The sequence below is a fragment of the Bos taurus genome, chromosome 17 (assembly GCF_002263795.3).
Source record: "Bos taurus isolate L1 Dominette 01449 registration number 42190680 breed Hereford chromosome 17, ARS-UCD2.0, whole genome shotgun sequence".
Taxonomy (NCBI): domain Eukaryota; kingdom Metazoa; phylum Chordata; class Mammalia; order Artiodactyla; family Bovidae; genus Bos; species Bos taurus.
The window spans coordinates 46,315,586-46,330,536 of NC_037344.1; the positions used below are offsets into that span (position 1 = coordinate 46,315,586).

Sequence of the window (14,951 nt, forward strand, 5' to 3'; positions counted from 1 at the left end):
TGGAGTCAGTGATGTCATCCAACCATCTCATCCTCTGTCTTCCCCTTTTCCTCCTGCCTTCAATCTTGCCCAGCATCAGAGTCTTTTCCAATGAGTCAGTTCTTCACATCAGGTGGCCAAAGTATTGGAGCTTCAACTTCAGCATCAGTCCTTGGAATGAATATTCAGGACTAATTTCCTTTAGGATTGACTAGGCCTTAGTCACACAAAAAAGGACAAGAATCCATAAAAGTGTGTTAGTCACTCACTCCTGTCTGACTCTTTGCGACCTCATGGACTGTAGCTCCTCAGGCTCCTCTGTCCATGGAATTCTCCAGGCAAGAATACTGGAGTGGGTTGCCATTCCCTCCTCCAGGGGAGCTTCCCGACCCAGGGATTGAATGCTCTCCAGCATGGCAGGCAGGAGCCACCAGGGAAGCCCCAAGAATCCTTGAAGAGATGGTCTTTGTTCGGCATATGCAAGTGAAGTGAAAGTGAAGTCGCTTAGTCGTGTCCGACTCTTTGCGACCCCATGGACTGTAGCCTACCAGGCTCCTCCCTCCATGGGATTCTCCAGGCAAGAGTACTGGAGTGGGTTGCCATTTCCTTCTCCAGGGGATCTTCCCGACCCTGGGATCGAACCCGGGTCTCCCGCATTCCAGGCAGATGCTTTAACCTCTGAGCCACCAAAGCTGCACCTAACCCATCTCCATACACTTGCTAAATTCGTCACCAAATTTTCCACGAGTTTTTAAAGTAAATCAAATGAATGTGAAAGCACAAAACCAAAAGCAAATCAAGAAGAGCAAAAGTCATATCTAACCAACCAGGATAAACGACCTCCCGAACACAACTCACTCAGCCGAGCCCCGCCCCTTCGCGGCCAGCCCCGCCCCTTCGCGGCCAGCCCCGCCTCCCCTCAGCAGGCCCCGCCTCTCCCCTTTCAGTCAGGCTCCGCTCCTTCCCCCACCAGACCGCGCCTGTTCCTCTGCCGCGCCTTTTGGGCGGGCCACTTCCCTCCCCGATAGTCCCCGCCTACCCAAGCCAGACCCCGCCCCTCCCAGGCGGACCCCGCCCCTTGGTTCTCGGCATTCCCTCAGGAAGGCTCCCGCTGTCTGCGTGGGTCTGGGCGCGGCGCGGGCCGGGCATGCGCAGAGCGTGAGGGCGCGGTTGCCGTGGCAGCGCCGGCCGAGGGGAGGGCGACCGGCGGGCTGAGGCGGCGGCGGGGACATCGAGAGCCCGCGGCCAGCCGGAGGCGGCGCCGGGCAGGCCTGAGCGGCGGGGCGCGGCGCCCGGCCCGTGGGGATGCGGGACCGGCTGCCGGACCTGACGGCGGTGAGCCGCGGGCGGGCGAGCTGGAGTGTAGCGGTTCGGGCCGGGAGCCCTGGAGGCACGAGGATGGGCGGGGGCGGGGAGGTGCAGGGCTGGGCTGGGGGCTCAGGGTGCGGGGTCACAGGGTGAGCGGGGAAGGGGAGTCCAGGTCCCGGGGCTCAGGCCGGGCGGGGCGGCCTCTGTGCGGGGTTGGAGGGGGCGCACGGCTTCCCCAGCCCGCAGCACCACCGTCCCACCATCTCCTTAACGCCCCGAAGGCACTCTTCTGCCCTCGCTTCTGCACTGGGCGTTGGGGCAGGGAATAGCTTTTGAGCCGGCGTCTCGGGGCCCGGCGGGGCCTCGAACCTCCTTTTCTGAGCTGGGCTCTGCTGCTTCTTCAGGTGACTTCCTTCCCTAGAGGCGGTCCATTCCTTCGCCCGGTTTAAATCCTTGCAGAGCACTTATGACCAGAAATTATTTGTTGAATTATGGACTGTTCCATCCTAGTATGCGTCAGCTCCCTGAGAGCAGGGACTTGTCCCCTTGCTCCCTGTCTTATATCTGGGGTTTTGGGTGGGACCCCGCGCGCAGTAGGAGCTCAGTGTATAGGTGGGAACGGATGTATCTGATGCCACATGCCAGTGGGCGCCTTGCCGGACTGGATGCTGGAAGGGAGCGGTGAGGCAGGTACAGAGGGGCGCCTTTTGTTTCCCCTGTAAATAGTTTGCTTTGCGTTTGTTTACTCCCAGTAAACTCCGCTGGTGGAGTACATAGGTGCTCAGCAAATTACCAATAACTTTAGTAAGAGAACAGTGTTTTGTTCCCTTAGGAAATGGAGTCGTGTTTGATGCATTCCACAGACAATACTGTGAATGAGATGATGACATTGAAACGGTAGTGGTTTATAGAATGTAGAAGAGTTGAAACATTTTAGGTGAACAGAATTAATTCTGACTTTTTTCTGGAAAAATACAAGTACTAAAATAGTGTTGAATGTTTGTATTTCGTTTCCCAGTACTCTGAACAGCCTCAGAACAGAGCAAGGCCCACTGCACTAAAGCACCCATTGAATGTAATGAATTAACTTTCTCCTCAGCTTCTAGAATGGATCCAGCCCTGTCCCAGGCTTAGGAAGTAGAGAGAATAGTCCCTCAGATTCTGTTGGCCAGATGAGGAATCTTAGTTTAGAGAAGCAATGAATGATTCATTCTTCAGATTATGAAAATTATGCTTTTACACTCTTACCCAGAAAGTTTCTTCATAGTGATTTTTCTTTGCTTCCGTTTTTACTAATGGTTAGATATTTTGATGTTTGTGTTTACAGGTTAGCAACATGTTAAACGGCAAATTGCTGTTCTGTTATTGCACTCAATGGAGTATCCTTCCTTGTTAGAAGCTCAGATATTTGTTAAGTGAAGAAATGAAGAATGTATTATGAAAGAATACAAATTTATGAATGTTGGAGAACAGTAGAAAATGTGTTAGTGGAATATGTGAGAAGCTTTTCTTGGCTTGTTTAGCAAAAAAAGCAAAAAACAGAGAAGGCAGTTCTTTATCACTCTTAAGTGTATGTGTATTTCAGCTCTTATGGCAACAGTGTGGGTAAGAACATGTTTTAATCTAGAATTCTAGAGGAAGAAGTGATCTTTTCTGATCCAGTACCATGTTGCTATAGATGAAGATTGAGCAGCTGTTTCTATGTCTGGAGTTGTTGAATCTTGGGCAGAAAATTTCTGAACCTCTCAAAACCTCAGTTTTCCTGTATATATAATGAGGATAATAAGATTTTTTTTGTGTACTCTTATGGAAGAAGCGCTGAATCATAGAATTATCTCCTGCGTGTGACACTCTGGGAGAGGGTGGGAGAGAGAAAAATGCTTTGTAATTACAAGTGTTATTAATATGTACTAGTTTTTAAAATGTTTTCAAGCAGTTATAAAAAGCAACCTTCTCCCTGGCATATTAACTCAAAATTGAATCTGACATACTTAAAGTTTAACTTTTAATATTTGAAAATTCATCTGAAAATTATCAGCTATCAAAGCTAATTTTTTTTTTTTCCAGGAAATGTGTCTTTTCCAGGTAGCTCTTGGAGTAGTAAAATGACCTTTCACAACCATGTTTCTAAGTGGCTGGTGTTTTTTCCTAGGCAAACGTGAATATTTAATTTTACTAGTTAAAACGCCTGTGTTGTCCACATTAACAAAATGTTCTTGATGCTTTCTAGAAGTTTCCTTTATTAGCTGTTAGTGATTCCTCCTGAAAAAAAGATTCCCACTGATAACTACTCGGAAAGGACTTAAAAGTTAGTTTGTCCAATACAGTTTGTCAAATACAGATTTAACTGCTTCTAAGCAAGAATTCTCTTTTTGAGCAGCCAGTTAGTTCATTTGGGTGTAGAAAGTTTGAGTGACTTGCCCAAGATTTCCTAAACTCTAAATCCAGAAGGATGTTTCTGATTTTTAAAAAAATAAAAGGACCATACATTCAGTAGATTCTGAGCACTGGATCTCTGTGAGGTTACGTGCTAAGTGCAGAGGGCACAGAAATGAACTGGGTGTGTGCTGTGAATGTGCACAGCCGGGTAAGGATGTGTGCAGAAGCAGAAGGAAGTAGGTTTAGGAAGTAAGTCAAAGTGGGATTGCTGTCCTTCGAGATAATGACCCCAAATATATTTTGATTACCTTTTAAAAAAAGTTTGTCAGTGCAAAAGACTGTATTTATGATAGTTAAAAACAGAAAAATTGCAAATTTCAGCTGTGGGAATTTGCAGAGTAATAGACATAAACACACATACTTAGATGGTATTCATTAGTAGACATAGGAGAAGATTATATTTTTTAAGGAAAATTATATTGAAATGTAGTTGATTTACAATGTTCTGTTTCTGCTGGACAAAGTGATTCAGTTATATATATGTATTTTTTTTCATAATCTTTTCTATTAGGGTTTTCACAGGGTATTGAATATAGTTCCCTGTCTACACAGTAGGACTTTGTTTATTGAGAAAATTACTATTTTTAATACTTGGGTTTATGGTGATGAATTGCACGTAAAATTTTTTAAAGGGCAAGAGAAGCTGCCCGCATATTTTTAAGGTTCTATTTTGGCAGCTCAGATGGGGACACAGAGTGCAGATTGTTATGTGGTAAAGATTCAGGTTCCAACTTAGAAAGTAAAAACATTTTTTTCTAAGTATGTCACTGAAATTTAAAATACTGAGAATTTCATAATACATGTGTACTTTAATATATGAATTGTCTATAATATTTGAATATGTTGAGGATTTCATGATTTACTGATTCCTGTGTCATTCTACAGACAGTTGGGATCTTTGCAACCCAGATCTATAGTTTCTCTGTGTATAGGCAAGATGGATTGCATTTCCTCCTCCAGGGAATCTTCCCAACCCCAGGGATCGAACCCGTGTCGATCTGCATTGGCAGGCAGATTCTTGACCACTGCGCCTCCTGGGAAGCCCTTGATATTTCTCTGGGAACCACAATAAATACTGTTTGTATACAAAATAAAAAAGCAAAGTCTCTACATTTCCACAGGTTAATTACTTGTTTTTAATTTCAAGTCTGTTCATTCTGAATATGAGGAATGGAGAACCCAAGAGAGAACCAGTACCTCACTCTGGCAGGTCCCCTGGCCCAGTCCGCTGTTCCCACGTGCCCTCTCTGGGTCCTCGTGAGCTACTCACTTTGTATGTCTCTTGCCCCCCTCCCCTTTTCTGGCCCCACGTTTTCTTTTGGCCTCAGTGCAAGCACTGCTACCAGGAAGTCTTCCCTCTTGTGTCCCCAGCGATCTCCCATCTCTGCCCATCCGAACACACACGTGGTCCTGTTTTCTGCGCCCTCCCACAGACTCTGCACCCTTCCAGGGCAGATGGGTGCTGTCAGGTTTGCTCTGAGGGCTCAGAACTCTGCATGGAGCACCTGCTGGGTATGGTTTGAGTGCGTTTGCTTCTGAGCACGCCCATGGTTAGTTAGGAAAATGCAGATGACAATGGACTCTGTTGTCTTCAGGCTCTTTGGGTTGCAAGGGACAGAAACCCCTTCGCTAAAACAGAAAAGGGAGACTGATGCAAGGGTAGAATGGGGCTTCAGACTCAACAGCGCGATGTGCTGTCAGACCTCACAAGGGGATGGAACCAGGGGCTAGTGAGCAACCAAGACTGCCTCTGTCTCCAGTCCTGCCCACTGTGCCGCTTCGTGCTGTGTGTGTCTGCGTCTTTGTTTCCTGGTTTCCCTGTCCTGTATGTGCTTTCTCTCCTCTCCACCCCCACCTCCATCTCATCTCTGTGCCCTTCGTTCATTCCTTTAGCTGGTCTCAACTGAGTGGCTGCTACGTGCCAGGCACTGTTTCAGGCGTAAGTTGCAGCAAGACCCTTGAAGTCCTTGCTCCCCTGAAATGTGTCCTGGTGGGAGAGGACAAGGAACAGTTAAGTCAATGAGCAGTAACTGCTGGGGAGCATATAAAACAGTGAGTGGGTATGGGTTGGCTGCTTTGGGCTGGGTGATCAGGGGTCTTGATCAGGGAGGTCTCTGAGCTGAGATGTGATGAGAAGGAGGAGCCAGCTGGGTATAAGCTGGGCAGGGGGCACGGCCAGCCAAGGCTCTGCTCTTAAGAAGAGAAGGATGATGAGTTTGATAGTGGTGAGTGAAAATGAGAGATGAGGAAAAATCTTTAAATATACCTTTGAGAGGAAAAAAACCAGAAGCATTTATGCAGTACAGTGTTATTTATGTAAAGTGTAAGGACCTGTAGTATTTATATAATAATAATGGAGATAAACATGAAGTGAAAATGTAAAGCATGAAACAGTAATATTCTACCTAGGGCATAAAACTATAACTGATTATATAAAAATATGGGAAAGAAATGATACTTACATCTGGCAACATGATTACCAACTGGCCAGCGGTCAGCTTTTACCTATTTTTAATTACAAGTATTCTTTTTTTTTTTTTTAACTGAAGTAATGCAATTTTGAAAAATCACCATATTCTAGCAATAAAGCTATTGCCAGCATTGGGCATATTTCAAGATAATTGTTTCCCCACAATTAGCATTTGCATGGAATGCCCTAGTGTACATGTATATGGAGAATAACATGGAGAAAAATTGAGTATCTTATCCAACATTGGATTCTTTTAGTTTGCAATAATTCAGCTTCTCAATTATCTCAACAGAGAGCATTCCAGTGACAGAGAATTCATCTTTGTTAAATAGTTTCTAAACAGGGAAGCTCCTTACTGTCTCTTCCTCACAATACTTTTCACAGAGAGAATTGTATTTTAATATAATGCTCCTTTTAAGGAGAATTCTTTTAAAATTTAACAGAAATGGAATGTTGATATTTGGGTGCTTATCTTGCCCTTTGACACTTTGGAAATCAAGTTGGAGGCTATTCCCACTGCTCTTAGTGAATGCCACCAATCATTTTGTTATTTACGATAAGTGCACTGTTACAAACAACAGCTGTTGTACAGAGGTTACACCATCTCAGCTGGAAAGATGGAACATGGGCTTCGTGGACGTGGGGGGCGATTGTGTAGCTTAAATAGCATTGTTAGGTAGTTATTCTTTGTTTTTTTAGTGAATGGAAAAGCTAAGATAGTATTACTGGGTCTATTTTCTCATGTCTAATAGTTTTGAGAATTCTAGATGGACCTAAGAAATATAAGTAGGAAATAGGCTTTATTCCAACATAAAATAAAAAGTTAAAAAAGAAAAAATATCTTCACAACTGATTTTATATGTTTTTATCTGTTTATGACATAAGAATACCATGCCCTAATGAATAGAAATAATTTTAATAATATCTAATCTGCAAAAATTGTGTTAAAATTGCACACAGTATCATTGTTTTGCTGATTTTTCTCTAAGGCACTGAAACATAATAGTAAAACCAATAGCCAAAAAAAAAAAAAAGAAAAAAGAAGGAAAAAAGACAGTAGAGGAAACAGATTCCAGTCATTGGCTCCCTCTTGGTCTGCAGGTAGAGAAATGAACGATTTACTAGCGAGTGAATGACTGTGAATAGAGATCACGCGTGGTGACATGTGGGTCTCAGCATCCAGGAAGAGTTGAGTTTTTTGGTGGTTGGTTGTTTATTCACTGCCTCCTGCAAGGAGAGTGGTCCATGTATAATGTAATGGTAAAAGGACTGACTTCCCTTAGGGAGAGTGTCATGTTGGACATCGTCTCCCCTGAGCCAGAAATAACTAAGTTTCTGTCCCGGATCAGGTGGAGTAGGGAGCTTAGGTTCTCGGCTGTGTCACGCGTGGCAGGCAGCCTGTGTATGGGCTTTGCCACGAGATGGAGTTGTGCTGCCGGGCTGGGGGCAGGGAGCGTGCAGGTGCAGTGAGACAGTCTGTGAACTGACCACTGGATTCATCGAGGGCTCCCTATATTATTCCTTCTACTTCCGTACATGTTTTGTCATTTTCCACAACAAAAAGTAAGACAGACACTGAGGCCTCTGAGAACTTCGGGTAGCTGTCAGAGGGGTGAGATGGGTGCCCTCTGCCCCAGGAAAGCCACGGTGGGGGCAGGTGGGTTGTCATCGCTCATCCTCTGGGCCACAAGGGAATCCCAGCCCTGCTCAGCCACGTTCAAGTTCATTCTCTACCCTTCCCCCATTCTTATTTGGTGAATTCATGGGGACTTAATTTAGTTCACTCCAGTGTCCCTGGCCCCTGGAATGTCCCCTTCCCGCATCTGTGAAAAGAAGTCAGCCATGGGGGTACAGTGACATGCAGGGTCATTCAAAGACGACATGATTGTGAAGGCCAAGGAAGCTGCCCCGGGAGCTCAGAAGGGAGCCTGGGAGCCAGGCTGTGCCTGGAGGACCCAGGTGAAATCCCCTCCTCCAGGAGGAGGTCCGTGCTGTGTGGTCAAGAGCGAGGGCCTCTGGAGTCAGATGGATAAGGTGGTCTCAGCTCTGAATGTCCAGGGAAGCCCTTCACCCCTCCTGCCTTAGCTGCTTCTCGCAGAGTTGGGGGAGCAGGTGTGGAAGGCATTTTAAGTTTCCTGGTGCTCCTGCCATTGGTGAGTCAGCACAGTTGTGGGTTTGTGAAGTTGAACCCTCCTGGTTCCCAGAGAGGCTTGAGGCTGTGAGCATGGTGCTCAGCTGTCCTGGGGTGTTCTGTGTGTGAAATGGGGGTGCTTGCCCCCCTCCAATGGCTACTGGAGTGGGTAGCCATTCCCTTCTCCAGGGGATCTTCCCAAGGCTTCAGGTGGTGCTGGAGGACCAACACAACATCAAGTCCTCCTGCTGCCCCAGTGCCCTGGCCCGTGACGCCTGTTCAGTTCAGTTCAGTCGCTCAGTCGTGCCCATTAGCAGCCCTCTTTCACTTCAAATAATGCGGGAGCCTGGAGAAGAGCTCTACGCCGTTGGCGGGTTTGCCTGAACGTCACTTTTATTGCAGTTAGCTGATTGCTGATCTGCTTTTAAGTGCTCTTTTGCTGGGAATTAAGAACATGGACCTGAAATGATTTTAAAAGCCTTTATTGGTGTGTGGACACCCTGTGAAAATCACATGCCTTATGAAGCCCCAAGTGGGCAGTTTTCCTGCAGCCCCACCTTTGGAGAAGAAAACGGATGTCATCTTCACTTTAGAGACCAGGAGACAGACTAGGAGAAGTTGGTAGTGCCCAGCTGGTAAGCAGGTTAGAAGCCAGATGTGCGACTCCCAAGACAGTATTCTTCTCTCTAGTTGAGACTGTCTGCTTGGGTCCAGAGCGGTGTCTTGGTTAGTTAGCACGGTTGGTTAAAGAAAGGATCGGGGTCGGCATGCTTCGGTCCTTTGTGTGTCCTTGGGCTCTTGTGACAGAAGACCACAGATGGGGTCACAAACATGCTGTCACGTCTGGCCCCGGAGGCCAAAGCCTGAAGTCAGGATGTCGCAGGGCCACGCTCCCCCAAACCTGGGGGGAGTCCTGCCTTGCTGCTCATGTCTCCGGGAGTGGCGGCAGTCCTTGGCTGTTTGGCTTACAGACCCTTCACTACCCTCTCTGCCTTCCTCGCCACGTGGCCGCCTCCCCTGTGTCTCTGTCTCTTATAAGGACAGAGTCATGTGGGGTTAAGGGCCCATCCTGCTCCAGCATGACCTCATCTTAACTAATTACGTCTTCCTAGACCCTTTCTCCAAGTACGGGTCCTGGGGGTTTGCAACATTTATTTTTAGGGGGACAGTTCAACCCATAATACCTGCCCTGTTAGCAGAGCACAAATGAAACATTCTCAGTAGCAGCGCTGCCTAATTGCGGGCATCTTCCTCCGTGACCGGAGTCACGTGAGAGCAGGGTGGTGGCTCAAAGTAAGGGCCCTGCTGGGGAAACCACTCCAGGCGGATGCCCTGGGGAGTCGGTTTAAACAGAAGCAATGGTGTGCAGAGAGCTCAGCCTACAGCCCTGAGAGGCGCCCGCTGACCCCTGCCTGCAGCTCAGTGAGCTTCTCCCAGAACCCTGTGGAGGTGGGTTTGCTTTTCCCTCGAGACCGCCCCACGGCTGTCCAGTGTGTGTGTCACCTGGTGATAAAATACTCTTTATGGCTCTCATAAAAACCCCTTGTCTGAGGGAGCTCATGCCTCTCTATCTTGGAGAAGCACATTTCTTCCTTAGCCCTCGTAGATTGTCTTATCTGCACCCAGAAGTGGCCCCAGGGCAAGGGAGGTGCGGAAGCCTTCCATGGGGTGGTGAGAGATTCCTGTTGAAGTTTAGGCCAGATCGATTTGCCTCAGCGTGGGCCCTGGAAGCTGCAGAGGGAGGCTGCATCGTGTTTTCTTACCACATTTATTACATTTGGCAGATCTTTCGTAACTAAATTTAGTGGAATTTTGTTTCCACATCATTCCTGGTTGCAGATCAGTAAAGCTACACTTAAAACTTTTAGTGCTCAATGACTCTGATTTTCCTGAGGGTCCAGAATTCCTGAAATCTGTGGCTGCCTCAGTTTCCGCAGTTAGAGCTGAATGGCTGCCCAGCGCGCCCGCAGGGAGATGGTTCCAAACAGTTCCCTCCTCTGTATGCTGCCAGGCATCTTTCCTTTCTCCTCTCGAATCCACAGCTCTCACTGGTAGATCCTGTGGCACGTGTCCTTGATAAATATTGTGTGACTCGGATGCCAGGTCCCGGGGTCTGACATTGTCTCCTCTCCCCTGTAGCTGTAGACAGAGGTGGCTTTCTTCCCACTATAGTAAGTTCCCTACATACAAACGAGTTCAGTTCTGAGAGCATGTTCACAAGTCTGGTTTGTTTGTAAGTCCAACAAAGTTAGCTTAGGTACCCAACTAACACAGTCAGCTATATAGTACTGTAGTGTGAAGTGAAGTGAAATGAAGTGAAGTGAAAACCACTTAGTCGGGTCCGACTCTTGGTGACCCCATGGACTATGCAGTCATTGGATTTCTGCAGGCCAGAATACTGGAGTGGCTAGCCATTCCCTTCTCCAGGGGATCTTCCCAACCCAGGGATCGAACCCAGGTCTCCCTCATTGCAAGCAGATTCTTTATCAACTGAGCCACAAGGGAAGCCCTGCACACAAATAATACATAAAAAACAAACATAGAAAATTAAACATTTAAAATCTTAGAGTACCTTGAGAAGTATAGTAGTATAGTACGACAGCTGGTGAACAGGGCTGGCAAGAAGAGTTACTGACTGGAGTGGGGAGTGGAGGTGGGAGATGGCAGAGCTGAAGGATCGTCAACAATAGGAGACGGAGGGCAAGCTGCAATTTCACTCACGCCTGACGCTGATGACACTGGTTCCTTGCTGGCTTCAATTCTATCTTCCCTCTCAGAAAAACGGTCCAGTGATGTCTGGGTAGTAGTTCTTTTTTTCTCATCATACCAGTTACCAACTCCATCGTCACTGCTTTTGCATTTGCTTCCAGACATCCTGGGCTTGAAATAAAACTGCATTACTATACAGTAAAGTGTACAAAAGCACAACTGTGTGTAGAGGATGTACACATGTGACAGTGTACACCAGACATGCGAACTTACATGATTGGACATGGGAGTGCACGTTCATGTCTTTGAAAGCTTGCAACTTGAAGGTTCGTGTGTAGGGGACTTACTGCAAAGACTTTTCACTGTTTCATTCTTTTGCCTCCCTTGAGGGGTGGGTTAGGGTTACAGTGTGATGAGGTTCTGGATGTCCTAGGGTAGTCTCAAGTCATGGAATGCCCCACTCTGGCCCCACCCAGCCGGAGACCCAGCCATCCCAGGCGGTCCTGATGTCCCTCAAGTGTGAGAACCCCTGGCCTAGAACATCTCTTCAATGTTATTTTAAACTGAGGCACCTGATTTGTAAAGTACAGTGTCATCCTGGCCTTTCCCAGTGGTGGGTTGCTTTCTTCCTCAGTGTTCCTTTGTTGTTCATTTGTGAAGTTGTGTCCAACTCTGTAATCCCCTGGACTACAGCACGCCAGGTTTCTCTGTCCTTCACCGTCTCCCAGAGTTTGCTCAAACTCCTTTGAGTTGGTGATGCCATCCAACCATCTTATCCTCTGTTGTCCCCTTCTCCTTCTGCCCTCAATCTTTGCTAGCATCAGGGTCTTTTCCAATGAGCTGGCTCTTCGTATCCGGTGGCCAAAGTACTGGAACTTCAGCTTCAGCATCAGTCCTTCCAAAGAATATTCTGGGTTGATTTCCTTTAGAATTGACTGGTTTGATCTCCTTGCTGTCCAAGGGACTCGCAAGAGTCTCTTCCAGTTCCACAGTTCACTCAGGTCTTCTTTAGAGTCTGTCTTTAGTAAAATGTTTATTGATTATACGAGTGTGGCCATAACTGGGAATTACTTACTTAGGGAAAAATGATAAACACCAGCTAACATATGTGAAAGTTCTTTGAAAATTATTACCTAATCTAGAAAAGTTGGGCCCAAAAGTCTGGAAAAGAAAGTTACAGAGGATGAGATGGCTGGAAGACGTCACCGATTCTGTGGACCTGAACTTGGGCAAATTCTGGGAGATGGTAGGGACAGAGAAGCCTGGCGTGCTGCAGTCCATGGGGCTGCAAAGGGTCGGACACGACTGAGCGACTAAACAACAACTAGAAAAATTGACTAGTGGTGTCAGTATTTTTAATCTTTATAGACAGTGTGCAGTGTAAGCAGATTCACTTGTGGAAGATAAACCTGCCCTGTGTCACATGGACGTACTCAGTGAGAATGAATGATTGATCCTCTGCCGCTCAGTTCTCGGAGATCTAGCTGTTGATTCCCCCTGACGTGGCTCCTTCTCCTGGCTGATTGGCTGTGTGCGCCTGCCCTGACTGTGTGTGGCCTGGTGGATGTCATGGCCTTGGTGGGTGGCAGGCTTCTTACGCTTTGGTGCTTTTAGTGAGCTGAGATCGTGTAGGTACCCAGCTGCTCTTGTCTTTCAGTTCACTGTTGGTGCCTCTGTGAAAACTTTTAAAACCAGAATTTTACATTTCATATTTTTCCATTTCAGTGTAGGAAAAATGATGATGGGGGCACAACTGTTGTTGTTGAAAAGGACCATTTTATGGATGATTTCTTCCATCAGGTAAGAGTCGTTTTGTGAAAGCCAGTCTGTCATTTTTCTTTAAACATAATTAAATTAATGTAACTGTGCATTTGTCGTATTTGAAATAATACCCAAACTAAATATTTTTAAAAACTGACGTTTGAATGACAAAAAGTGCTGTAGACTTTTTAGTGCTTTTAGCACATTTGTTGCTGTTGAACCCTTCTTCCTGGTGACTGACTTGGGGCGGGGGGAGGGTGGGTGAGAACGGTGATGGGGGGCCGAGGGCCTCTGAGGAGACTGAAGCCCACGGGCTGGGGGTGGCCAGCAAGGTGGGCCTGCTGCCCACGGGCTCGTGCTGGGAGAAGGGACCTCCTCCAAGCACAGGGTCCCTCAGGGAGGCCCTGCCGCACCCATGGCCAGTGGGGTCCTCCAGACGAAGGGAGCCTGGGTCCTTGCAGTGGAGGGCCTGGTGGCGGTGATGTCCCTCAGCTGGCAGTCAGGCGTGCACAGTACACACGGCGAGGCTTCTCCCGCTCTTCTGTCGAGTGCCAGTGAGTCCCGTGTATCAAAGGGCTCGCTCATATGGTGCATTTTCTAAAATCTGTGATTAAATTTTAAATTCTTCTCCTGAGAAGTTTCCCAAATATCAAAGCATGAGTCTCTAGGTCATATGGGACTTTGCTCACTCCTGAGAGATCTTATCCTTGAGCAAAGATATGATTGTGGCAACTCTGCTCTGCCTTGGTTAGCCTGGCCTTTCTCTGGACTGTCTGTACAGGGGCGAAGCCTCTGGACCTGTGCCCTTGGGTCTTCCCTTGAACCTGTCTCCCAGACTTCCCCCTAAGGCCTTTCCTGCTCCCTCGAAACTCCCCAGGGTTTTTTCCTAGAATTTAAACATGACAGCATGTTTAAATTCTTAACCCTAAGTCATAGTTGATCAAATTTTGCATAATTTCAAATATTTGAAATTGAGTCTGAGAACAGATATTTTGACTTTGTTAAGCATTAAGAAAAGAAACATGGTCAGTATAACTTTTTAACAATGAAAACTTCATTTGCAAGGACTTGTTTTGATTATGCTGAATCTAGTCTGAGTTTGAGTTGATTCTTAAATCTGTTGGCAGTGTAAACTGGAAGATACATGGATCAATACATGCATTTGAAAATATGTAATATGTTAATTAAAAATGTATTACAAGTTACCAACTTTCTAGCCAGAATTTATTGAATACGTAGTTCATTGGGTTTCAAATATATTTATGTTAGTTCCTAGTCTTTTCTAATTGAAAAAAACATGAAATTAAATCATTATCTATAGGGCTTACTTTACTGGAGTTAAGTTACTGGATTTCTGGATTTCACTTTGCAAACAAGATGCTTTTCATCCTGATTAGTTTACCTGCCCACTTTGTAAAATCATTATTTCTCTGATTTTACCCCTTTTACCTAGATGCTTAGTCCTTCCATATCAGTTCTCCAGAAAAACCCATATTTTTTTTTTCATATTTTTTATTTTAAGAATATTTTAGCAGTAAATGATGTATTTCATAGAAGAATTATAATCGCTGTGTCATTGAGCTGTAGTAACAGCACTAATCCATTTTGGCTGCAGGTGTTAGAGACGCATACAAAAACGGGTGAGTGGTGTGAGGGAGGTTTGAGAGCCATTGATTCTAACTTAAGTTCCAGTTTCATTTGTTAAATAGTTGACTTATTTTGCAGTTGACTTCTGTGAAATGACTTTTTTTTTGGCTGTGCCGTGCTGCGTGTGGGATCTTAGTCCCCAGCTAGGGACTGAACCTGTGTGCGCTGCAGTGGAAGCCTGAGGTCGTAACCACTGGACCGCCAGGGACATCCTGAAATGACTTCTGAAACAAATAGAGAAGCAAATGATGTTTGTTAATACAAGCTCTTTCTTTAGAAAATGACATTTAGGTCTTAAGCATCACATAGAATATTGCAAAAGATAGGAATTTTGCACATGACCAGTGTTGGTTGAAACTAAAATAATGTTGTAATAGGCGGCCAGGAGATCCCCTTTTTGTGAAAGTAGCTTGTGGCTGTCCGAGAGAGCCCATGTGGTGTAATTCATAGGCGTAAACGGGCCTGGCGCCACCGTGAGAATGGCACTTCCCTCCTGGTACCGAGTTG

At 46.2% G+C, this 14,951-nt stretch overlaps 1 protein-coding gene across 5 annotated transcripts in view; it reads left to right on the forward strand.

Moving 5' to 3' along the window:
* Positions 1-1,132: 1,132 nt before the first annotated feature.
* The window catches only part of STX2 (syntaxin 2), a 66,473-nt gene continuing 52,654 nt past the window's right edge, over positions 1,133-14,951 (forward strand). For all 5 annotated transcript variants that reach the window (XM_010813868.4, XM_015475452.3, XM_003587140.5 and 2 more), the window contains exons 1-2: positions 1,133-1,314; positions 12,762-12,836. In XM_010813868.4, coding sequence (XP_010812170.1) covers positions 1,285-1,314; positions 12,762-12,836 — 105 coding nt within the window. In that variant the 5' untranslated portion in view covers positions 1,133-1,284. The remainder of the gene's footprint in view (positions 1,315-12,761; positions 12,837-14,951) is intronic.